The sequence below is a fragment of the Prinia subflava genome, chromosome 6 (genome assembly GCF_021018805.1).
Source record: "Prinia subflava isolate CZ2003 ecotype Zambia chromosome 6, Cam_Psub_1.2, whole genome shotgun sequence".
Taxonomy (NCBI): domain Eukaryota; kingdom Metazoa; phylum Chordata; class Aves; order Passeriformes; family Cisticolidae; genus Prinia; species Prinia subflava.
The window spans coordinates 35230892-35258212 of record NC_086252.1 but is presented as its reverse complement, the minus strand read 5'-3'; the positions used below and the strand labels follow the sequence as shown (position 1 = coordinate 35258212).

At 38.5% G+C, this 27321-nt stretch overlaps 1 protein-coding gene across 2 annotated transcripts in view; it reads right to left on the bottom strand.

Moving 5' to 3' along the window:
* ARHGAP15 (Rho GTPase activating protein 15) overlaps positions 1–27321 on the bottom strand; it is a 322319-nt gene that overhangs the window by 138346 nt on the left and 156652 nt on the right. For both annotated transcript variants that reach the window (XM_063401000.1, XM_063401001.1), the window contains exons 8-9: positions 20737–20835; positions 18767–18893 (exon numbers count right to left, since the gene is read on the bottom strand). In XM_063401000.1, coding sequence (XP_063257070.1) covers positions 18767–18893; positions 20737–20835 — 226 coding nt within the window. The remainder of the gene's footprint in view (positions 1–18766; positions 18894–20736; positions 20836–27321) is intronic.

Here is a 27321-nt window from a genome sequence, read left to right as displayed (position 1 = left end):
ATTAAAATGGCTTTGCTATTATATTTTATAAATGCAAATAAGACCAAACGTTAAAAAAAGAAAAGAAAAAACAATGGGTATAAAACTCAAAAAGCACAATTAATATTTTTTAACACCCTCCTTTTTAAATTTCAGGTTCTGGTTTTGGACAGAAGTATCCTATATGAAGGAGAGCTGGCAAGTATCAAACATAAAAAAGGAGAAGACAGTTCCATACAGAAGCAAAAATAAGATTCTTAAGGACTGTTGTATGAAATAATAATGTATTTTTTCTGCAAGTGCAAGTGTGTGCAAGGACACTTTATCTGAGAAAATGAATATTGTCTGATTTTCATATTTAGCTGGTAGGAAGTTGAGCCCTTAGATCTAAAAAGCATTTCTGATTACTTTTGACACTTTATTAGACCTCCCTTATTCCACAGGTTGGAAAGGTATGAAAGAACAAATGAAATCATGGCAAGATCTTTTCCTCAATTCTCAAGACATATGAAGTCAAACCATCTAATCATAATAGGGGAGTGTCATTCAGACTGGGTACAAAAATAAAATTGTATAAACACCTTTTTAGGACTAAAAGAAAGAACACACCTTTGGCCCCTATAGTTGGATAGCACTGTAATAATATTGGCTGAATCAGAGGGATAAGTACAGGTCAAATGCTCAAGAAAAAACCTCACTGATCAAAAACTGACCTGTCTTTTTCTGGTTTATATAAATCATCTGAATCCTTATTCAAATCCAGCCTTAATAATAGCATATAAATAACAGAAGCATGGAAGGCAAGAATGAATGCAATACCTCCTAGAGACACAGTTCTACAGAAATCAAAGAAAGTTTTGAGATGTATTGATGAATAATTACTTTTTAACATTCAATGCCATGGATTATATCCATGATGCAATGAGAATAAATTTACTATAGTTTAATCAGGGTCAAGCAGTGGCCAACAAATTGCAGGGTGAAGCTACAAAAGCCTTTTCCCAAGATTTTGGCATGGTGACCACTTGTGAGCATAGGCAAGGCTCTGAACTCTTCAGGGCCAGGATAAAAATGTTTATGAGATTACTTCCTGTAAATTTAATCATGCACCTTGACAATCTGTTTCTAGCAGAACTTTTTTCCTGGATGTGATGTTCTGAGCAAAGCCCGGATGATTCAGAGTGTAAAATTTTTAATATGTCCTAAACTCCATATTTTATTGGCAAGACTTTGGAACTTCCCATAACATGATCTCAAATTCCTTCCAATGACTTTTATTTCACTCTTAATTTACTCTGCATTTGCACATAATCTCAGGGGTTTACCTATGATTAATTCCTGCCAGGTACAGTGTATCTGAACACTTCCAACGTGTTGAAAGCATTGGTTTTTGAAGAACTATCCATTAATGACTTTCTGAACTGTGACAATGGATATTGACAATGCTTGTCAGACTAAAGCACTATTGATTGTCTCACATCATGTGTATTGCAAAACCAATTTCTTTCAAGTACCTCTTCCTAACTGAAATACATTATTACGATGCCTATCTGTTTATTATAACACCCAAAATTACCGAATGTAATTCATCTGGATGGAAAGAGCAGAATGAGGAGCAGCAGTGGGAATGGATAAGGCATTAAGAGATTCAAATATCTTTAAGTTCCTACCTTCTCTTCCCTTAGTTCTGATCTCCAGGAAAATAAAAAACAAAACAATTAGTCTGGACTATGCATATTTTTTTTTTAGTGTTCTTTAAAGACATTAAAATTTCGTGAAGTTCTTAAAAAGATATGAGTTGAGTATAATGATAACATCCATAAATTTATTTTGGAGTTTAGGTAATTATTTCCCAAAGAATACTAAAAATGACAGGTTTGACCATTCACAATACAAAATACACTGACCAAAATCCTAGCTGCAACTTTCTTAAAATGCATATGATTTATGTATTTAACTCTCATCTCTGATGTAATTTTCTAAAGTCCTTTATAGACTCATTATCAGAGTCCTCAGCAACACCTTCTAGGACTGAAACAAAGCTGAGATGACAAAAGAGGGAGACAGGAAGAAATCTCTATGACTCCGGAGAAAGAAAGTGCCAGTCTAACAACAGTGCTACCATATTTATCCAAAAATATTAATTGGAATATATTAATTAATTAATTAATTGATTTCGAGTAAGGGGAATGCTTAATTGCTGCGTGTCATATTTCTGAGGAAGTATATCTTGACGTGCAGAGGGGTATAATTATGCCTACGTTCTAAAAGACATTGTAATTTAATATATATTAACTCACGACTTCAAGTTTTATTGGATACCACTGGAATCCAGAATGCAACATTTCATCAAGTTTTTTTGGCCTGCAGCAGAGGTGAAACTACTGTTAGTCCTTTAAAGAAGGAGGATTATGCACCATTGCCTGTAAAAAAAGACAGTTTTTCAACCAGTACCTGAGTTTTGAAAGTAACAAAACCAAATCCTTCTTCCTTGCTTTTTCTTGTCATGCCCTGGGATGGAGCCAATAAAATCTGCTCACTGAGGATAAAGAATTCACCTCGCCTCCCTTATTGAGTTAAGGGCTTTTGCCAGTGATCCTGTTTTATCTCTTAGTGAAATCCCTGGGCATGTCTCTGAATCACACACACTACAATTACTATTTTTTGGGGATCTTTTTTTGTAAAGGAGTAGAATGAGGAACAGGTACAAAATCAGCTCAAAACTAGAAAAATGACTGAGGGGAAAAAAATGCAGGAATTGGGCACTGCCTCTGATCATTATTCTTAAAAGCTTCAAAATTACAGATTTTATAACTACAGAGCATAGACTCAAAACGTGCAGCATCAGAAGGGGTATCACCTTCCAGGAGAGGCTCAGAAGGTTTTGTTTGATTTGGCACCAAAGGACCTGAAGTCATTCTGGTTTATGGTGCAATAATAGGTATTTGCCACAGCAAGTATATCTGCATTTACAGATGTTTATGAAGTAAGCTCAGAAATAAACAATAGGAAAAAGAAAACAGTGATTATATAGCACAAATAATTTTTCTGTAATATGACAGCCTAACAACTTAAGTGCTCAGTAGTGTCATTACACTTTGTGAAATTTGCGTGCATTAGCAGTAAAGATTCAATAAAATGACTGTATAATTCATATTTTGCATCATGCTCTTATGCATATAAAATAAAAAAAAATCCCCCTCTAATAATAAATGGAAATAAATTAATAGCGTGTTAAACATCAACACACATTTACATTGTAAAATAAAAATGTCACTCCCCACACAGCTTTTCTTAGTGGTATTTGTACCATAAATGTTTAGAAATGTAAGCAGTATTTCTGAGTACATATTGGATTTATAAGCACAGATCATGCCAGATACCTTTCTTTAATAAAATAAATAATGTTTTTTAGAAAATGAAAATGTAATAGGCCAAATCTATCTGAATTTCAGTTGTGCATTTGATATGATGCCAAATAGGAAATGATTAGTTAAACTGGAGAAGATGTAGAGAACTAAAACAATAACTGTGAAGTGACTAAATAAGGTATTAAAATGAGCTTTGTTGAAAGGAGAACTACTGTATTGCAGGGAAGTTACCAGCGGAAATCCTGAAATATTCTTGGAACTGGTCTCTGTGTTTTCATTAAAGACTTCAGCAGGAAAAGCAGAAGCACTCAAAAAATCACTTGTTGACTCAAGGCTGGAACCACCATCAGCTGAGACAAGAATTCGGGATATTGGGCAAAAACTTGGTGCCTTTGAGACTGGAAACTGGAGTTTCTGACTGGATCAGAACTAGTTCTGTCCACAGCATGGACAGTAGGATTGGAATTATGGAATCACAGAGTCATTGAGGTTGGAAAAGAGCTCTGAGACCATCAAGGCCAGCTCTTCCTCAGCACTTCCACTAACCCATGTGCTCAAGTGCCACGTCTGCACCTCTTTGAACACTTCCAGGGATCCTGACACAACCACTGCCCTGAACAGCCTGTTCCAGCACCTGACCAACACATCCAAAATATTTAATTTTAATTACTAATAAAAAAAAAATTCTCTCTCGTGAGTGTGTAACCTGAGGTGGGAATTCCTGGCAGAAGAGGTGCAGGCAGCAGCTGTGAGAAGCACCAGGAGAAAGAGGCTGCAGAGATTTTGGGAGGAGACAGAGAGCTTGGCGTGTTTGGCCAGCTGGAAAATGGCTGGGAAGAGCTGTGATTGTTCTCTATGAATTTACTGGTGGGGGTGGGAAAAGGAGCAGGAGAGGAGAAGAGGACAGCAGGGAGGGAGAAAAGCTGTTTTAACTGAAGAACAATGTTGGCACGAGAATAAATGAGTATAAACTGGTCATAATATGAAGTTCTAAACCGCCCTTTTAAAGAAGTTGTGGTGGCAAATAAAACTAAAAGAATTTAAGATGCAGCTTAATAAATTCATGTATGGGGACACAGCACACAGTACCTTGTGACAGGAGAGACTGGACTAGATCACCCAGGACTTGCCAAGCCTTTCTTTCCACAATTTTTTTTGGTATTGTCACAATATTAGAAACACTGTTATACAAACTTAATTCGAATATAAAAACCACAATGCCAGAAATCAATGAATTCATTTTATTCATACAGTATGACCAGTTTATGTTCCTCTAATGTAAAACATGTGGGACTGGGCTGAAATCTGCCACAGCACACAAAGTCAGACTATTTAGAGCCTAGGAAGAGAGAGCACAGTGTACTTGGGAAGGGGAAACTGCTCTGCCCAACCTCATGTCAGGGATTAGGACTCTTGACACAGCCTCCTTGCAAAAATACTCCCAGGAGAATATTCAGTGGATGGTCAAACACAGGAATTGAGGAGAGGTCCTTGCCCTTACCTAACTGGGTGAGTCAGTGTTTGCAGCCACACAATCTTATCCCACTCATAAAACATGACAATTTCTGAGCAAAAGAACTTCAATGTTTGAGTTAATCACTTATGAAGCTGACATTCATAGGATAAAATAGTATTTAAGACTTCACAAATAAAAATTAAGGAGCTGCCTCTCAGGCAGTTGGAGGCTGAGGAAGACAGAACAAGATACTCTAGACTATTTCCAGATTGAGTTGAACAAGTAATTTACAATAAATAATACTTTCAGGGGCTTTTAGAATATGGAGTTCTGTTTGCTTTCTTCTGTTGTGAAATAGATGCAAATAACTTTCAAGTCTTTAAACTTGCCTCCTGAGTTAATCTGAAGAAAAAAACTTTTCAACCTTTTGCAAATATTATGAATAGTCATCACTTACACTAAATTACTTAGAGAAAAGGACAAGAAAATGATAAGGTTCCTTTTTTTAATAGGAGCACTGGACAGATTTACACCCAAAGAAAACCCTTTTGAGGGGCTGGGTGCTAGTACCCACGTGGAAGTTTTACCTTAAAACCTACATATAATTCTGCCTTGTGCTTTTGGAAGTAAATTGATTATCTGTAGAGAACAAGGGAGCCTTGTATTTAGATTGGCCTTGTTAAGAATTATACAAAGGCTTCATATATTGAAATTTTGACATGTGCTTGGATACCGTGTTGAGGTTCTTATTCAGATCCAGTCTTTTGGGACCCTTCCAGAAAGAATATCCTACCAATGAATTTCCTTTTTCTTGACACTTTTATCAATTATGTTTCATTCTTCTAAATTTTAAAAGTAAATTATTTTAACATTTAATTATATTCCTATTGCAGTCAATCTCTGATTATATTCATAGCCCTATATTTTTTGACCCACAATGAACTTCTAGTGTTTCTTATACAATAAAGGACAGAATTAATTCACGGTGCCTAAGTTATGAAACCAACATGCTAAAACTGTTTATTTCCAATGAGAAACAGTAGTGACATTCAGCTCTATATTTGTTGTTTCAAACCACAAGTTCCAGCACATTTTTCTCTTTCAAAGAGCAAGTTTAGTCCTTTCCAGTGAATGTAGATGTGGTAGTTTATGAAGGAGAAAGGCACACCCACTATCTTTAAAGTAATCAAAAAATATCCAGCCAGAGATCTGAAACCCATTTGCTGTACTCTGTCAACTATACCTTATCAAATTATCCCTACTTCAATAATATCATTAGAGTAAGAATAACAACAAAAGATCACCCATGAGCTCATTTTTAAAAGGAGCATGTCGTCAGATTTCAGAATTCTTTTTACTTCTTACCTCAAGTGCAAATTCTGGTAAGAATCACCAATATCAATGTTCACATAAATACAAACCTTAAATAGTCACCCTCATGCCATCATTTATTTTTATACAGAAATAATTTCCATTTTCTAAAACACAAGTGATCTTCAGACTTTTGAGCAGTTACAGCCCTTTGCTGGGGTCGTATCCATGTGAGGACACTGGAAAAGCTTCCCTAAAGGTGATTTAGGATCTGCATAAAATAAACAAACCCACAAAGCAGACCAAAAGCAGGCTACAGCTTTTTTTTTTGTGAGGCTACCTTACAGAGGCTGGGGGTGGAGAAGGTGCCCTGTGAGATGTGCTGTGGGTCATCCTCCTGTTGGACTGAGACAGGGGAATTACAGGAGGAACAGGAAAGTCCAGAAAGGAGCTGCTGGTTTATTTAGCCAAATATTTTGTGGCTGGGACCCCAAGTCTGCCTGGCCCTTGTGTAGGGGTTGAGTGGGACAGCTCCAGAGACACTGCAGGGCATGTGGTGACATTTAGTACTTTATCTAGGCTCCAGAACAGCTGCACTGAACAAGCTGCTTGAGCAGGCAAATAGTTACTAATTATCAGGATATTTTTCCTGAAATAAAATCAGGCCAGCCATCACAACAACTCTGAGACACTTCAATCAGCTACGTGTGGGGTTTTCATGGGTGCACTGACTCTGTTTGACCAGCCATGGTCAAAATTCAGACACAATGTTTGGAAGAGCCAATAGAAGACTGTTTTAGCTTTAAAATTAATGTTCCAGCTGACAAACTGCACAGGGGCTTAACCTACTTTAGAACATATTTAATAGCATAATTTAGTCTCGAAAAAGAAAAGCAAAATAACTAATGATGGACAAATTTAGGGGTCGAATCTAGTTCAGATAAACATTCAAAAGTTCAGATGTTTAACCAAACCTTATCTTGTCCATGAAAAGCCTCAAACTGAAGGGCTCTATCAAATATAAGCAAAGTCCAGGAGATTGTGGAAACTTTTCCTCACAGAAGGAAAACTATTATCAGAAACCTGCACCTTATTGCAGCACTCACGTGTAAAGCAGTTAAGCATCAAAGAAAAAGCAAAACATTTCAGAAAACTGCTTCATGGTCACAGTAATATTTGGATGAAATCCAATGCAGGGAAAAGAAAATAATATTAAGGGGAAAGATAATACAAATGCAATTAGACTATCAACCAATAAAACTTGATAGCTGAAACCTTCCAAGCTTAGAGAGAATAAGGAAACTGGAGATCAGAGGACTCTGCCTTTTGAAGTCTTGCTGTCCAGATACTGGGGGACCATTATCCAGCTGAGTATTTTAAAGACATTATGAATATTCTGTCACAGAATTAGAAAGCTTTATTACTGTGAATGACCTGTAACTCGAGCAGGGACAGCTACAAATGAATTCCAAATAAACACTTGTTTGGAAAAGGTGAATTCTGCTAACTCAAGTTTTCTGGGTTACAACTCACCAGTTAAGCAACTTGCTTTAAAAGTTTGAAAGTTTGTGGGTCATTGATAACAGAAAGTATAATTCTAATGGATCCTCTCTATTCTCACATTCTCCAAATACAAACAATTTTTAAAAAACTCTGCTAGAAAACATGAGTCTGCTGCTCTGCCTTGCCTGACACTGTTTCTCCCTCAGCAGGCAATGTCTGCTACAGTACCCCAAAAGAAACCAAATTCAGACAATTTTGCTGCAAACTATGGTGTTTGAGGAGCCTTTCATTTTCTTTCCCTATCCCCATGTCATTATGTTTCAATTATCCTTTTCTCTTAAGCCTCTCCCTCACCTTTTCTTCTGCCTCCATCCCTCCAGCTACCCGCAAAAATAACAGAAAAACTTTGCTTTTCTCTTAGTTGAACCCCAAATTCAAACCATCAGATGGTGAAACAAAGGAGATTTTAAACCAGACATCAAATGTCAGTTCAGAAACTACTGTATATCTTGCATCAAGAGCAAAGTTAAAACAACAAATCAAGTATTCCACAGCTTGTAATTGTGCCTAAATATCAATTATACCCTTGATCCATCATACTGAGTCATCTTCAGATAATTCTGTATCTCTAATCCAGGTATTACAGTGTTTTCATTATTTATTCATTAATTTTTAGTGCTATCTTTTGATTTCTATTCAAACACATCAATTGAAATATTTTCAAAAGATGAAAGGAAGGTAGGAGCATTATAACACCCTAAAATAATCATCTTTAAATAGAGAGGAAAGAGGTTATTACGTGTGTTTTCACACAAGTATATCTATATATACACAAGACTTTCTTTGCAGGAACTTCTGAACTTCTAAGAAACCAGAAAAATGAGATGAAAAGTTTGGTTTAAGTTAATTTATCTATGGCTTGGATAGAAGACAGCCAAGCAGTGATCTTGAGATCATGACCTGCACTGCTTAATTTTTAGTCCAGTATCACTTCCCAAAGGAAAACCTGTGCTGCTCAGGAGCCAGTTGACTCCTGGAAAAATAGGAAAAAAAGTCCTTTTCTGTGCAGGTCACAGCCAGTCTGTGCTAGAGAGAGGGAGCACGAAGTGATGTGGATCCAACCATGAGCTCCTGCACCTTGAATGAATCTTTCACTATAGATACCCACCAAGATAAAAGATGCCTTTCCCCGATTTATAAGTTTGTGCCCCAAAGTCTGCTAAATGACAAATGACCCAACGTGCATCTGGCTGTCCTCCTGTTCTGCCCTGGCCACCTTCCCTTGGGCCTGGAGTCCTTGCACTGAAGAATAACCTTCCTCAGCAAAAGTGACTATAAAATGTACTATCACTATGTGATTGCAAAATATGTAAACTGTAAAGATTTCTCTAGTAGGACTTCATACCTGTATGCTTTTGAAATTGCTCTGTGTCCTGTACAAAGTGTCTTCATGAATTTCAGGATAATTCCATGATAATCCTTTTTCTTCTCCAAAGGGCTTTTTCCTTTTTTTTTTTTTTTTTCCACATGTATTAGCACCGGGGTATTTTTAAAGGTTTTAGTTTCATTTATTTTAAATGTGCCATTTGCAGAGAGTTGCTCCGTTTTATAAGAATGCTACTTCTTTGTTTAAATTGAACACCTTAAAAATTAATTACAAAAACTGTTATCACATGTAGGAATGTATTTTGTATGTTATGAAAAGGCTTAAGGCAGGTTTGCTCTTTAGTTTGCCTAATGAATGCATTGGTTGCAAGAGATTAAAGGACAGCAGAATCTCTGTGTCCTGGTTGTTTACTTTTAATGTCTTAAAAAATGGTAATAAAAGAAATAAATACAACCCCCACGCTGTGCCAGGTGAGCCATTTCCACATGGGAGACTGAATTCTGCATTCCAGGTCTGTGGGAAGACCTAACCTTGAATATCTGTGCAAGAAATGCTGATTGAAAGGAGAAGAGATTCAGAAAAAGAGTTGAGATGATCAGAAAGAAAAAAAAAGCAGCACCCTATCATAGGAAAGACAACAAACTCTTGTCTGGCCTAGTTATCAGCCCAAGCAGGGGGTGGTACACCTGAGGCAGCACTGCTGAGAGTGAAGAGCAGGCTAAATGTTGCCACAAGTACCACAAGTCCATTTAGGCTGAAAATTAGAGTGCTTTCAGCTTGAAAACTGGAGTTTTGGAACATTTTTTTCCAGCTGAGCTGAGGGGCAAAAGCATTACTACCGAATTTCATTAATTATGAAAGGAATCAAATGAGGTAGTTGTTTTCAAGAACTGGGGAATTGATTCAATGCTACAAAAAGTCTGTCTGAGGCAGATAATGCTGTGTTACACTTTTCAATAACAGCAGCACAAGTGAATTCCTCTTGGGTGAATCCTGGGCTCACTTAAGACAATGGCCAATGGAATTAATTAAATGGAGCCAAATATCCTCGGTGGTGAGGGGAGCTGCTCGTATGTCATAGCTCTCTCTTCAGCATCAATATTTAAAGCCAGCTAGTTGGAACCTTTTACTTAATTGAGAAACAATACAGCTTTTAACCCTTCAGTGGTGTTCCACCCTTTGTCTTTCAGAGGGTCTGCTTACCCAGCAGGCAGCTGGTGGAGCAAAGGGGAGATCCTACAAAACACACTCCTTTTTAATTCCATTAATATGCCCTGTCCAGGAGAGAGTACCATTAAGTTAATGCTTAAGTATTTGGGACTGGCTGTCACAATTTAAATTAAATAGATCCTTCCAGTCAGAAGGTCCAAATATATCAATGATTTCACCACAGTGAAAAAGGTGAGTCTGGAAAGTAGGTATTCCTGTCTAGAGCCTGACGTACAGTCTCTCTAACTGAGCTTAATTTAGACTTTTATAACCTAAAAACCTCCTTATTTCTGTCACTTTCCTCCCAAAATACCATGAGGATAGCATCTAGATTAGTTAGAAATAATAGTGAAACCTCAGGATGCAGTACAGTGTAAGAATCACTTTTCTGTCTACAACCTTCCAATAAGGGTACTTATTCCAATAAATACCATGAAAGGTTCAAAATTATGCTTACAGGAGTGACGGACTGGACTGGCTCTTCCTGAACAACAAAGCTCAGCAGGTCCTGCTCACTTGCTCTCGTTCTGACCTCCCTCCAAAGACTGCAGTCTAAAATATTCCCTGTTGCAGTGAGAACGCCTCCAGCTATTTAGGTGCTATCTGTTGTCAGCCTCTGTTCCTTCCCTGTGGGGGCAAAGCATGGAGATGCAAAAAGTGGAGATCTACTGACACGTGGTGATGGAAGGTCGAGCAGAGGTAGCTGTCTGCACAGTGGGCTGCTTGCAGCTATAAAAATTGCGGTGTGTTGTGCAATCTACATCAAACCTTAGTTTTGCTACTTAGTGTAAAGGAAGTTCAACTTGTTATGGAGCAGAGACTGCACCAAAGCAGTGGAAGATGTGTTGGGTAGCCAGGCCTGGAAATGGCAGAGTCAGAGTAGGTTCCTCATTGCAGGAGTCCACTTCCATTTCAGTGCATGGAAAAAAAGCCCAACTGCTTGGCCCCAATAATGCCTGATTTGTTTGTGATTGCTTTTTCTGAAGCAAGTGTGTGTCTGAAAAAAGCCCTGCATTTTTTTTCCAAAATGTAGTTGTCTCAGGGACTGTATCAGTGTCTGTTGTTCAGTAAGAAAAGACTTAAAGCAATCATGATATCCAGTCTCTACTTGCCTCCATATCAAATCTATCTAAAGTGCACATGTAGGAGTTTATTTTGTTAAGAAAAATATGTGGTATCTCTTCTTTGGAACAAAGAAATATGGATTTGTAACCTTTTCCTTTTCTTTCTTTAAACTTAAGTCCTTCAATGGTGTTTTGAACAAACCTAAAGAGATTTTAAGACAGACATTTTGTATTATAACATTCCCCTGGGTCGTATGTATGATCGTCTTTACTAAAGCTCCTTTCAGTCCCAGTTGTATAAATATGCATTTTATTTTACTAATCTTGAAACAACAGGAATAAAGTTTACCCAGGTCTTTTATACCTCAGAGAACAAAACAAATACTACAAATCTTTAGAGAGAAAGGATATACAAAAGGGCTTGAGGTGAATGTTTCAAAGCAAATACTCTTTAAACGATGTGCAAATTATTTCAGCACTTGAACATGATTTATGAAAGGGGATTAGTCCACTGAAACAAGAACCGAGTTTTAACTGTTGGGTTTCAAAGTCAAGGATGAGAAGTGTTAGCTGGAAACGGCAGAAGAAACTGGATAGTAATCTATAGTGAGGATTTCTGATTGATTTTCTTTAACTAACTCAATCCTACATTAGCTATCGCTGTCATTCATACTTAACTGTGGTGGGCAGCATAAAATACCTTCTTTTATGATATAATTCCCCATAAAAATGAAGTATGCAATGGTGATAATTAAGTAATAATGAGGTAATTAATAACTCAGTGACTAGCTCTCTATTTACTAGCATGCCCCATAAATGAGCACCAGGAGTGTGAAACAATTAAAGATTATCCAAGCTCAAACAGATAACTTTTCCAAGGAGTTGTGTGTCAGTGAGCAGACCAATGAGTCACAGGTCACATCTATAATAATACATTATATTATATTGTAATATTCCCCCATACTCTTCAGATAATGGGTTAGAACTACTCTTAAGTACTCTAAAAATGATCACTTTTATGTAATTGTAAAGATTAATAAGTGAGCTAACTTCTCATGGTTCTATAATGACCCTGCTGTTCTAGTAGGTAAAGGAAAATTTAATGATCCTGCTCACATATGATTAATATCTAACTTTTTCCTGGCTAAAAATCTGGACTTGGTTCAATAAAAATGAATTAAGTGAACATGCATGGGTTTCCCTGCCAAATGTTTATATGGAAGTTGGATATGCCCAATTTAAAAATATGCTTTTTCAACCCAAATAGTAAACTCTGGAAGGATTTTGGAGAGTGAAGTAGAAATAAAACAAAGAATTAAGGAAACATTATATTATAATTGATGGAAACAGGATATTCAAATTCAGGAAAAAGTGTAATTTTTCAGATCTAGTCACGGCCAGTTGTGATTTTGAGTGCAACATAATCTTCTATTATCAGTAGAAGTGACACAATTTGTTTCTCAGTTTGGCATGTTTTGTTTCCCACATGCCAATATCATTACTTTGTTGCTGAATCAGTATTTCCCTAAGCTTTAAGAAGAGAGCATACCTATACTTAATGTTGCAGAGAAACATAAGAATACAAATATGTAAAAAAAAATTTAGTCCCAGTAGTCCAGATGAGAGATTCCACTCTGCAAATCCAGCATGTTGCTTTTTCTTTTCCTGCTTTTTTTTTTTTAGTCCCTGAAGCTGAGTGCATTCCTGTTGATGCAATAAAAACAAATGCCACAAACATACGAGACGCAGAGTGACAAAATTAATATTGCAGTAGGAAACTGCATATTTGCAGCTAGTTTTCATTTTGCTTTCTGTTTTAATTGTTGCCATTGGTAATGCTGCACTAATATACATTATTGCTTTATGTTTCTTGGCTTTATTAAAAGTAATAAAACTGACCTATACATAACGCTAACATTGTAATATAATAATAGTCCCTAAATAGCATCATTTGGCTTTGAACTTCACATCTAACTGAAATAAATGGGCCGGGAAGGGGAAAGAATTCAGACCTCATCAGAACTAACAAAGAAATGGAGGGATTGCCAACTTCTGTGGCTCTAATTACAATCATGAAGGTTGGAAAAGACCTCTGAGATCCTCAAGCTCAACAGTCAACCCAGTGCCACCGTCATGTTCAGCACCAAACCACGGCCCCAAGGGCCACATCCACTCCTCTCTGGGTCACTCCCAGGGATGGGCACTCCACCAGTGCCCTGGGCAGCCTGGTGATCAGCCCCCTTCTCAAAGATGAAAGGATGAAGGACTACACAAGCTACCACAGAATCCAGCCCTCCATGAGCTTGGCTGGGCCAGTCCAACCTCTCTCTACATCCCAAGATATGCTCTCCCAACCTTCCATCCCCTTCACGTGTTAGAGAAGAAGACAGAAAACTCCCTCAGGATCCTCTCAGCACCGCCTGTAATTACGGTGCCTTTTTCTAGGACATCCAAATGATTTCAAGAAATAAAATTCTGGCTTTTTTTTTTTTTTTTCCTTTTGTTATTACACAGCCAAACCCATGCAAAGCCATGTGTTTGTGCCCTGGTGCCCATCCTTTCCCTCCTCAGAGAAACCACTGCCTCAGACAGGAGGTCTTTGCCACAGAAATTCCCAGAAATTGTCCTGTGCAGGGACAAACTTTGAGCCCTCAAACAAGTCCTCAGAAGAAGCTTTAGCCAGGGAAGGGCCAAGTAGCACGTGGAGCCAGGAAGTTTTCAAGCTCCACCAAATTCTCCATTTCTTCCACCGTGTCCATTAAATGACCAAAATGGGTTTCTGCTGCTGTTTTTTCCCCTCACACTCACTGTACAGACTTAGTTATCTAACAAACTGCCTCCAGAAAGGATTCCAGATGCTTTAGTAATTACTTAGGGATAAATACACACCTTGCTCAAGTTTCAAAATTCAGCCTTCTGAAGAAAAGTGAATGAAGAAAGAAGAGTAATTTGGGGCAATTTTAAAGCACACAGTCCATGGTTCAATCCTAATCCTGAGTTTAACTGTCTTTTAAGAAACTAAAACAGACTTTAATGCCCAGATGACTTTGTAGCAAATAACTATGGAGCAAATAGAAATTATGATTCAGAGCGGGTTTTTTTTCTTTCTTTGATTCAAAAGATGTTAGGAGGTGTATTCCCAGACACTGCCATGAGGCCATTCCCTAGGGAAGCGTGTAAAAGCAGCATCGCAAGGGCGAAGCATCACCCTTTGGGACTATAAGACCAATTGCTCCCCGTTGAAAGTCCGAGAGGAGTTTAGGTAAGGAAAATGTCATTATTTGAGTTGGATGGAGGCCAGGGTGCCGGGGCTCAGACCCTGATCCTTACAGAGAGCAGAAAGGAATCCCAGGCCTGCTTTTTAATACGCATGACATGTTGGCTTTGCTGTCAACTTCTCCTTCCACCCCCTGCCTTTGTCCTCTTTTTCCCACCTGTTGCAACTTGTCCTTATTGGGGCTGAGAGCTGGAATTGTCTTACTTTGGTATCACATTGTGTCTGGCACCACGACGCCTGGGGTCCCCGACTACTCTTACTGAGACACTAAAGTCACCATGAATAGCTGCCACAGCTCACCAAGATGTTCCTTTTCACACATACATATTTTTTTAAAAATTTCCTAATGCTAGAGTTGTTGGATTCCAGCTAGAATTCTAAACATGGAGGAGATTTTCCAGGCTGCATGACTAACCACTGGGTTTCAAGTTAAGTGTTCTTGAAGATAAGGAAAAAAATATGCGAGTAGAAACAATAAAAATAATGCAATTCAATCTTATCAATTCAGGCAGTTCCAGCTTTTATGTGGCAAACAAGGAGATCAAATTGCATTTATCTAATATCACAGATTTTTTTAACTGTCTAAAATATTTCATTATTTTGCTTTGGCAACCTAAAGCTGACGAACAGATTAGAGTTGCCACTACATAAGGAAATAACTGACAACAATTAGTATTTATTCTTGTTGCTTTTGTAATAAAAATAGAATTCCATCACTTTCAAGGAAACCTAAAATATTAATAAGAATGTGATGAACTGAGTAAATGTGACGCCATAAGGAAATGATGGAGAACAGGTTGGAAATATAGTGCTGTGGGAATGGATTGCATTTTCAAGCTTGTGATTGTGCATTTTGACAAGAGCAGCCCTCAGATTGATACGGTAGCCAAAGGGCACTCTTCCTACTGCGGAGCTGTTTGTTTCCATCCAGGAGAGGGGGAGCAGGAGGGGAATTGATCCCCTCCGACAATCAATAGTGACTCCAGCCCAGGCTCTTCCACAGGAGGTCATTCCTGAGGGACAGAATTCCCAGGTGATGGCCACCAAACAGCCCAGAGGATGCAAATCACAAGGCGGATGCATGGGCAGGAAGAGAAAGGCTGAGCTTAGCTGAGAGCATCCCCTTGGTGTCACTGCCCAAAGCACGACGGTCCTGACAGCTCCTGTGGCATGCACAGTAAGGTCTCTTGGCTTTTGGAGAGAAGAAGGATTCCTGGGAACCTGGTGGTGCACAGACCCTTTCCCCACATCCCAGATTCTTTCCCTGCTTCCCACACCACAACAGCATCTGTACTTGCAGGGTAACCCGGGTGCCTGGTTCCATGGGATATAAAATCAACGTGGCACACCACCTACCAGTGGATCCAGTTACAACTGGTACTAATTAGGAGGGATTTTTGGAAACCTTAAAGAAAAAATCAATATACCCCTATGATCTGAATGATAACTAAATTATTTGGAAATTATGAAGTCTGACGCTAATTTTTAAAATTATCTGTTTAGAACAACACTTCTTTGCATTAAAAGAAGTGGTGCTGCAAGGCAATTTTCTTGAGTGAAATGTACCCTTCTAATGGAGGAGCCTGCTGAGGTGAAAAACATGTTATTTCTGACCAGCATCAGCTGCAGAAACTGTATCAGTGAAATAGCTGACATCATAAAACAAAAACTCATCCCTTTCCATGTATTTGAGAACAAGATCACAGTTTTACATATTTTGGTAACACTCCCCAAGGCCATTCTTGGTTTCCTCTTAGCTCAAGAAAACTTCAATTAGAACATGAGTTGAAACCAAACTGGATGAGAAGCCACTGAAAAGCTGCGTGACCAAGAGAACAGCCACTCTCTGAACTTTGGAAATTGAGCCTGGCAGTTTGAGCCCAATTTTCAATGAAATCAGTGTCTACAGCTCAAAAAGCATAACAGAGAATTACCATTTGTCCTTGTAGTGCAAGCAGAAGCAATCAGGATTAGACATAAAAACCAAATTCCTGCTACTGAGTCCCCAGGGACAGTCTCCCCAGTTTTAAATTAAAGAGTAAATTACTGAAATGCTTTGGTTAGAATGTACCTGTCTTTTATATACTTGTACTGCTAAAAACAATGATGCAGTAATATCAAGTCTGAAACTGGATATTTTTTGCAGCCCCTAAATATAGATAAGGTAAATACAAATGAATCTGAGCTGTCTGAATATTTCATTAAAGGTTATCAGAATGAAAGGGGCTGGGCTGCTAACACATCAGTTGCTCATCTTCTTTGTTAAACTGGAGGAGTTCTAAGGCATCATTAAAAAATCTCCTTTGTTTGGATTTGGCACTGGCAATAGTCAATAACGTAAAAAAGCACTATAAAATTATAAAATCGTTAAACTTTGCAAGAACTTTATAAACACACTTGCAGATATTGCACATATCTTTGTGCTCTGCAGTCAAACTGGACAATGAAACGACCACCTGTTAACTGCTAACAATGTGTCATTACCAGTTCTCATGCCTTTTTAAAGCAATTTTGGCTCTAGCTGCCGATAATTCTGGCTACGATACTTGTGTGAACATTAAGGGCACAGAAAGCCAAAGGCAGAAAACTGACAATACAGTTTGTGCTTAGACTACTAATAAGTAAGTGAATAATATGATTTTTCTAATTCCACATAATTGCTTGATCTCAAGGGGCCAAAAAAAAAAAAGTTCTGAATACATATTTTAGAAGCAATCCAATCTACAGTATTTAAATGCAAGCTTCGATTCAGTGAGATTTCACAGCAGATATTTTCACATTTTTTTAATAGTTTAAATAGCCTTTAACAAAACGGAGGTTATTCAGGATTCTCTAAGGTTTGAAAAGAAACATAGACTAAGTCTCTGTCACTGCTCATAGTCACTTTTTCTGTTTTGTCTGACAAATTATCATTTAAAGATATGTGAGAAGTCTAAATAAATAAATAAAAATTCCCTGAGTGCTGAGACAGTTTATGGGCATTTTGCTATTAGCTGCAATAAGAGCAGAATCAGACCCTCAGAACTCACTGCGTTCTCAGTCTTATTTTTCTTGCTCTGAGAAATGCAACATAACACCCAGTGCAAAGATATTGGGACAATTTTTCACAAGCCACGTTCAGGCTACTTTATATTTTATAACACAAAGAAAAAAAAAAAAAAAAAAACACAAAACCCTTTAAAAAAAAAAACAAAAAAGAAACATCTTCAAGATAATAATGAAACAAACCCCCAAATCCTGTGGTCTGCAAAAAGAGACTGTTTAATGAGTCTCTATTTGTGTGTACGCGCACGCATGTGTGCATATATTTATGATTGTGTGGATAATTATCATTAAAAACAGCTATGTTGGGTCTTTTTAATGCAGCCCTTTTCTGAATGTCTCAGGCTTTGATCCTGCACTGAAATGTGTGCAGGAAAATTCCTGCAGAGCCCTTTGGTGCCCAGAGGTGCCTGGGACCAGCCTGCCAGTCTGGGGCTGTCACAGCGCTGACATCGGGGCCAGCACGTGAATCTCCCACCAAACAAAGGAGAAAAATGGAAATTCAGGGGAGAGGGGGAAGTTAAAAAGATGTTGAGTGAGGGATTCAGGGTCAGCACCAGCTCCTGCTGCCCACGATCTCACCAGCATCTCGGCACAAACTGGGGAAGTCTTTTCAGAGCAGTGAAGCACACCCCTGCTAGTTTTAGATCGCTTTCTTTTCTAATCACACTGACAAAAATCAACGCCAAAACCCTGGAATTTATCTTCTATAAAATTATAGATACATCACTGATTGTTGGCTGTGGAGGATATGTCAATTCTTTCAGCAATTCAGTGTATAAATACACAACAGACAAAATTACTCTGGCAATTTGAGGTATTTTACTAAAATGGAAACAAAGCAACTGCAACAGACCATTAACGCAGGGCTCATGTTGCTTATTTTTAAAAATAAATGGCTTAAATAAATGTCTTTACTCCTAAACAAATTTATTTTGCTTAGGAGAGAGTGTCACCTTTAAAAGTATGGAGCTAGTAACTGTCTTTACTTAAATGCAAGTTATGTATATCAGTGCAGAACATATTCAGCTTTAAAATTCTCAGTGATCTTCCTTACATTCTGTATGTAATAAAAATTATCTTACCCTGTAATGGCATAGTTATTTAAAAAGGAAAGAAAAAAAATTTAAAAAAAGAAAGAAAAATGAGGAAAGAAAAAAGCCTTACTTAAAGATTTTCTGTGTTCAGGCTTTGGCTCTTTGGATTCAGTGTCTAAGTTATTCAGGAATTCGATGCTGGAGGATTTTCTGAGTTTGAACTCCAAATTTCTCGATGTAATTCTCTGTTCTTTTGGCTGGGAAAAGAATATATATATGTATATACATATGTGCATGCTTTTAATAAAATTATTATTTGTAAGAATGAAGCAAGAGATTCCAGAATGCCAGTACAGAAGCTAACAGACACACACAGAGCGAGTGTGCTGGGAGTATATAATTTAAGGAAAGTGTAATGCAAAATTTGTCATATGGCAAAGCTTTTATGGCCCTGACAGACTGATCCTAATTTCTGAGATAAATTCCCATTTAAGTGAGGAAAACAAAAGGCCTTCTTCTTTAGGCTTTAGGGACCAAAATTATTTCCACATTGCAGGCTACTTTCAAATGCTGGCAAGGAGGAAGGGTGTTTAAATTGCCTTTCTGGTTTAGATAGTTACAGTAAATATTCTTGCAAACACAATTACTTCAAACATCATTGCAAATTTGGGGTTGAATTCTGCTGGTTTAAGCTTAAGAAGTAGTCGGGGGGCTTTTCTCTCATTCTAATTTGCTGGCAGACAAAGTGAAAATGAGCAGGGAAAAGAAGAAAAAAGAAAAAATAAATAAAAGGAACGAAAAAAGGGAGACGCTGTTTCGGCTGCAGCCACGTCCCTTCCCGTGGCATTTGGTCAGGTGAGACTCAGCCATCCCAACAGCCTGGAAAGCTGCCAGGCTTTTCACATTTGTTCAGAGTTTCAGGGCTGAGGGAGCTGGCAGTGATGGGGTGGCCAGGAGGGGTGCATGGTGACATCCTGGACATCCTGTCCTGCGCACTCCCACCACGGCCACTCGTGCTGCTGCTGTGGCTCAGCACTGCTGAGGCCACAATATTACCTCAGCTACACTAAAAAAAATACATATATATTTATATAATCAGGTTTATTAGATGTTTAGTTGAATTATACGCCAAAAAAGATTTTGGTTTTTTTTTCTCCTGAGTCTCCATGGAAAACTCCACCCCAAAATCTTTAGTTGGATATCAATATCCGCACACGCCCAATGAAATGCACAATATGAAGACATACATCATCAGATCAAACTTTCCTTGGCTGATTATAGCCTCAGGGTAATAGAATGTTTGTAGCTCTTTAAGGAAACAGTAGCTGTGTTCAAATTAACCCTTTCAAAGAGGCTGCAGATTCCACTGCACTGAAACCTCTGAAAAATGCAAGAAATGGGGATATTTTTCTCTCAACAGATTCTGCAGTGAACAAGGAAAGTCAGCGCCCTCAAAAAAAAAAAAAAAAAAAAAAAAAAAAGAAAATGTTCTTGGATCAGGCAGGGATAGGAGGAAGATGTTTGGAATTTGTACTGAGAGTGGCAAAAAAGAAAGAAAAAGCTACAGCTGAAGCTGGTTTGGTAATTAAAAACTGTTTTAATAAAACGCAACCCTGCTCACTTCTAGCAGAAAACCCCCAGCCTTCCTGGGAGAATACCAGCAATCAGTTACAAAGGAATATTATTTGCTAGTGTTATTCTTGTGAATAAGTAATACCAAAATTCATAAAAGGCTCAAATGTATTAATAGTTCTATTGAAGATTATATACTGTAGGCTGCATAAACAGAAAATGCAAAAATTCATTAGTTATTAAGTGCTTGTGTGCTTTTACAACCCTCAGCAAGCCAGCGTCCTTGTTATTTCAGAGAAATAAATGTAGCGTTCCATTTCGAGGCAAGAATCAAATGACATTTTTGTGCAACAACCTTGTTTATCTGACATTTTTTTAGTAGATTTGCATACATATTTTTATATCCTTCAGAGAAAGGAATGTGTAGCTAGCTGCTGACTGCCTAAAACCTGTAGAGATGCCTGAGCAAATGAAGTTGAAATTGCTACATCTTAATTAATAAAGGTAACAGCCAAAACAAATACATACCAATCTGTCAATTGCATTTTTGATAGCGTGGAACCAATCCAATATGAGAAAGTCGATATCCGACTGGAGGAGGAACTCATTTCCTGACACTGTCGTGATCTGGGGAGGGCATGGGCACACACAGGTGAGTACAGCACACACCAGGCAGTTCATTTTCCTCGATTTTCCCCCCCATTCCCCCCCCAGTGCTTGTCCTTTTTGCAGAGATTTATCTGCTGGAGTGCCGAGTTACGGAGGAGTTCTGAACCTCTGTCTGAGAACTGTTTAGAATCTGTCACAACAAACAAGATATTGTCTCAGCAATGCAACCACCAGGCACAAATAGTGCAGAAATAACGGGTGTGTGACAAAAGTTAGGGAAAAGCCAGGAAACTCGGTGTAACAAGACACAGTTCAAGAGAAATCAAAGCAGCCTGAAAAGAAGTGAGTGCATCATGAAAATTACTTCCTGTCATTTGCAGTTTCCATTTCTGTTTTTGCTAGTATTGGGGTTTGTGTCTGGGACCTCCTTTCTTGAATTTGCACATTTATAATTCACCTATGACTCCCCAGCCCACTTCCAAACGTTTTGGTAGAATTAATAATGTCACTTTTTCACATTAAAAAACCCAACAAATTAGCATCAAAGATGGTTGCAGCAGAATAATTAGGAGCCCATTTATCATGGAAAAAATAAAAAAAAATCCCCAGTTTGTCTGAATAGAAGTCGATTTACATTTTTGACCCACTCACTGGGAATATTTATCAAAAGAATATTCAATCCCCTGATAATGCTGTTTCACTGTCTAACCTAATATTTGGTGGAAATATGTATGTATATGCTGTTGGTCTGAACTTCTGTAAACCACTGGGATAATAATGATACATAATTTTTTATTTTACATACATACATACATATATATATGTATATTTCACCAGAAGAAGTCTCCAGGTATTTCACACAACAGGTTGAAGCAACCCTTTCACAGATGGCAAAACTGAGGCCCAGAGCTGTGCAGTGCTTTGTTCCAGGATTATTCCACAGGTTCCTGGTGCACGTGGCCATGGAGCATCACCTGGACACAACATCCTTCTGTGTTTGCAGAAAATTCAACCAAGGGCTACGTCACCAGTATGTTTGGGAAGGGGCAGAAGCTCCAAAACAGCTCAGCTCCTGCCAGCTCTGGAACCAAAGTTTTGTTCTTATTTTGCTGTTGTTAAAAGCTGCTTGTGCAAAATTTGGTGGTATCCATGCGTGGAAGTGGAACACTTGGGTCTCAGTTTAGTCTCAGTGTTGGAGTGTCCACTGGAACATGGGGATTATTCAACACCAAAACCTTTTCATGTATTTTTAGGGGAATGGCTGAGCACAGTGGGCAATAGGGATTTCCTTCTCACCAAGCTTTGGGAAAAAGCAAAGCAAAGCTGTTATGCCCTGGCACAATTTATTTATGCAAATACATTGACATGAAGTGCTACTGTTTCCCTGCATCTCCCCCCTGTCTTTTTACTGAAGAAAAAAGAAGCCTGGGTGCTCCCAGCATCTTCCTTAAAACTGAAGCAATACCACGAAACACAAAACCCAAACCAAAAAACAACAGCCTAATGTCACATTCATTGTCCTGTAACCCTCCCTTTATTGAGGAAATGCCTGTAAGGAAGGCTTCCAAAGTCATCAGCATTAAGGAAAATCCCGTCAGTGCAGCTCCAGCGGAGACATCCTGTGGGAGCGCTGTGAGGATGTGGGAATGGTCCCCTGGCAGGGGCTCAGGGCTGCCTGGCTGCAGATGTTCCTCCCATCCCCTCTGCACCCAACTGCAGCCACCCCACTGCTCCCCGAGCAGGGAGAGTCATTTACTGGGGAAATCTCAATTCCTTCATTAATCCACGGCCATAACCTCCATCACCACTCACACACTCACCCTTCCCCTCACCAAAAGGGAATAAAAAGCTCAAATTCAGCTTAAGGTGAGCAGTAGAAAGAGCTGACCTCCAGCTCTGTGCCCGGCTCACACGGCAAGGTTTGGGTTCAAAATGTGTGATATGATATCACAATTTATTAATGTGTACATGCAGATATGGATTAGACTAAACACAGGCAACAATTCAATCTAATGCCTCTCTCCCAGTATAAACAAATCATTATTAAAATTATAAAATGGAATAACATTTTCAAAGTAAGAGCAACATATGTAATTAGATTTACTGTATTTTGAAGGCTTAAAAAGGACACAACATAGTTCAGCCTTCCGTTCAGTAAATTCAGGCTTTATTAAAATACAAGTATTCAGCACTGCATAAATATTTGCACTGTATGATATGCAAAAGAGATACTCCATTGCTAACAAGACCAAAGCAAAATACATGTTGAAAGTTTCTTTGTCTTGAATGTGTTATTTTGATAATCATATATTATCAGTGTTTTATGAGCAAATCTGTAAAAACAGATCATAGAATGGAGGGAAGAGAATTCATTTAAAATATACTTTCTGTAAGATATAGTTCAAGTCCTTTTCTTTCTTTCCTCAGACTAATCTTCAGAGTAACAAGACAGTTTCAAGAAGACTGCTACTGCTCTCTACAGTTTAAATGCATCCACTCCTTAATTACAGTCAGTAATTGACTTTGTTCTGCTCCATTCCAGTCATTCACAGGCAAGCAGTTCCAAAGGCTTTGGCTGGTAAATCCCATTTAATGTGCAGGTTTTCTATCCCACTTTTATATATTACCTCCTTAGGATTTCTGATAAATGACTCTTGGAAAGGATTGCTAAACCATATTTGCACTTTGAACAATCAAATTTTCAACACCCTTGGGAAAAGACATCAGTAAAGAATGCTGGTTTTGACTAAACCTTGTGATTGAACAATTTATGATCACAGCCCTAAATGATGTATAACTAACAACAAGCAGAAATTGTTCAATATTAAGGCCTGTTAACACACAGTCCCTGTGTCAGGCACTGCTGAAATAAACAGAGGGGCCAGGGAAACAAATGAAAGACAAATCTGGGGGGGAAAAAAAAAGAAAATGAAGTGCTCTATCCAGAGCTGCCAGACTCCATTGTGCCAGGTACTTCACTTATTTAAATACCTCTCTCTGTGCCATCATTTTTGCAAAGGCTACAGTCTAGAATTAGCACCACCTTACCAGGCAGAATGCTGCTGCTGCTGTCAGCAATAAACAGCCACGAGCATTGACAACTGGCATTAACCCTCTGCTTTGCCATGCCCTTCAGGTTGGGGATAGGAGAGCCAGGGTGCCTGAATTTCCCTTTTCTTGCTACAGCACCAGGGGAAAAAAAAATGACTTCAAAGCCTGATTCCACTCACATGGCAGTTTTGCAGTGAGCTGTAGCACAGCCCTGCTGTTAAGCATTGATCCTCAGAAAATATCGGCTCACCACAGGTAAATGTGTGCTAAATTCAGTGTACTGCTGGGCTGCCAACACAGTGTGGGAGGTGGGGAGGGAGGCAGGTGTGAAACACTTCCTGATATTTTATTTTTGGCTTATTAAGGGTTTCTCTTGTCACCTTATAAAGCTGCAAATGGAGGGTTGAGCCTCTTTTGCATGTCACCGTAATGATGCACCAAGGTGGTGTTCAACAAGATCCTGTGTTATTAGACAGAAATGTACCTTTTTAGCTCCACAAAATACAGGACACTGTGTTTAATTAATACTATTACCATTCTATAATATATAAATATACCTTGGAGGCCACCCAGGATCAACAGTTTTTAAAAATGTTATGAATTATGTTTTTTTTCCTGTACTAAGTTGTGCTCCGGGATATCCTGCTGTGTCAGGACTTCCAAACCCTTACAGATCACCCTTCAGAGCTCCTCTCACAGACTTTCCTTTTGCAGTGTATCCATGCCAATGGAAAACAGCAGGTAAAAGATCTGTGGGAGAAGATCAGGATCTTCTCTCCATGGTTTTCCTGCAAAGTTTGGTCCAGGGACTATGGCACCGCTGTGAAAAACATCTCCTCCCTGGTGTCCCTCTAGTTCTTTACTAGCATACACTTCTACAGCTGTTCTTGCATTTATTTAGCTGCAGAACAGGGATGGAGGCAATTTCAGCAATCCTACTGATAGACACTCTATGGAGATATGGGACAGAGCAATAAATTCACACAGCAAAACAAAATTCCAAACCCGCCTTATTGATTCACCCACTTCAAAGTGTGCTTATGCATCTCTGGTGGCCACAACTACTATTGGCAGTGATTAGCTATTTTCAGACAATGCCAAAAACAAACCTTAGTACAGGAAGTGAGGGATTCTGTGGGGAAGGAGAAAAGCAGCAAAAAAAATTGGTGTGTACCATGCAACAAGGAAAAGGGAGCAGAGTGAGCAGCCTAGGAATTGTATGGCTCATGTATAGCTCATGCATGAAAACAAAAAAAAACATGTCACAGTTCTTCATTCAGCCAAATACTGAAACAAGCCAGTGTTCAACTCCCCCTGAAACTGGGCTATCCAGAAAAACTGCTGGAGTATCAAGGTGAAGCTTCATAAAACCAACTCCAAAGGTTCAGTGTTGGATTATTGGATGCTTTTGGACCGTGGAAACTTCAGCAGTTGCTAATCCAGTGCAAGATTCAGTGCAGAAAACTGAAATTTTTATGCCACCTGGGACTCACACAGCTTGTGGTGAACACTAAGTGATTTAAACTTGGATTGACAGATACCTCTGCGTGCAGAAATTCAATAAAATGTGTTCCTCTTGTTGCACTGTGCATTGGGATTGCTGCCCTTGATATGTGTAGGAAAAAAAAGGAAATGTGAGTTGCTGGAGCATTTCTAGCTCCAAAGTTAACACTCTTCCCCCTTTCCCACTGCTCCCTTCATCTCACCTTGTTCTCTCACAAAGTGGTGGGATTTTTCTGATCATGCTAATCAACCTGATTCTCCATAATGAAGAGAAATCTGGATTTTTCTCTCTGTTTTCCTAAGAGGTTTTTCAGGATGGGATCTATCCATGCAACAAAGGACACCTCATTTACCATCTGTATGGCAGCCACCAGGGCTGGGCCAGGGAAGTTGTGAAAAGTGTCAAGAAGAAAGAAAAAAAATAATAGGGGAAAAAAAAAGATATTGGGAATTTTCTGTCACTAAATATTAATTTTAAAAAATTATTACAATATAATAAAACTTGAGAATAAATGCATAAACTTTGGATACTCCTGTGTCCACACCCCGAGTAGAAGTAGAATTAAGTAAAGTTGGGAGACACTATGCTCCTTAGTGGTTTAATTGCCTGGATTTGAATTAAACTGGGACAGAGCCATGCAAGTTTTTAAAAACACGTCAGAAGTCTAACTGCATTTCTGGAAGTTGATCTTAAATTCTTTCTCACAGATAATCCAGTCTCTTGGCCATGTTTATGCTGAATGAGTGAGCAGCCGAGAGGATAAATAAAATATCTCTCTGTGCTGTACCACAGTGAGCTGAGCCTAATATTAAAAAATGGAAACAAAAGAAAACAAAAGGCTCAGTCTTAAGCTGTGTTATATTCATAAAGCATCACGTATCCATTCCATGAGCCAGCCTATCAAACAGAGGCAGTCATGGTTATGCTGATAGTTAAATTACTTAAAGGACTCTAAGATGTTTATGACTACCAAAGAAATTTCATTATCAAGCAGATTGTCTGTCTCATGCTGCAGTCTGGCTTCACCCATCTCGCAGTCCTTTGGATGTCGAGCAAAGTTAACATTGGAGTGATGGGGAAATATCAGCTTGAGAGAAAAGGTCTTCAACCAATCTTTCAAAAAAAATGATATTTGTTAAAAAATTTGGTGAGAAAGTATCTGCCTTGTGTTCCCAATGTTGCTAGATGTTAAGTAAATATATGCTGATTGCAAAAAAGTTGCTTTGGCAACTCTCTTATTAAAATGCATTTGTAACCCCCATCTGTCATGAAAGTTTTGAAAAGTTTGTTTACTTTGGAGAGCCGCCTTATCCAGGGTTACCCCAGCATACAATGATAGCAGTCTTCAGAAGTTGTGTGAGGAACAAGCCACTAGGGATCCATTTTTGTTTTAATTGGCACACACAAACACTTTTCTGGTCTGTCAAAAAGATCAAGCTAATATGCATGGCGGGTGTTATATTCTCAGCTTTTGGGAGCAGTAAAGCTCCCTTTATTTAAGTAATTTAAATGATAGACTGCAAAAACTTTGCAAGTCAGAAAAATGTTTTATACTTTCTTTGGGAATATTTGTTTTAGGCAACAGAAAATGTTCTACATATCTAAAGATGTTGAACCTTATGTTTTAATTACCCTATTTTTTTCTGATTCTGTAAAAACTACTGTGAAAACCAAGGATTGCAAAGAGGCAACAAACAGATCCTGTGTTTTCACAACTTCTGCAATATTAGAATTTGTAAGACTGAGTACTGCCAGATGTTTATAGGTTATGTCCTAAGCTGTGTTGCCTTGTGGTGTGACTGCTGTGCACATCCAGTCTCTGGGAACCTTTGTGGGGTCATCATATCAATGCAACCTCCTCATATACAATGAGTTGCTTTTCAGTGAAAATAAACTGATGCTGGCTTTATGCACATCAATGGCTCCAAAATGGATCAAGCTGTCTCAGA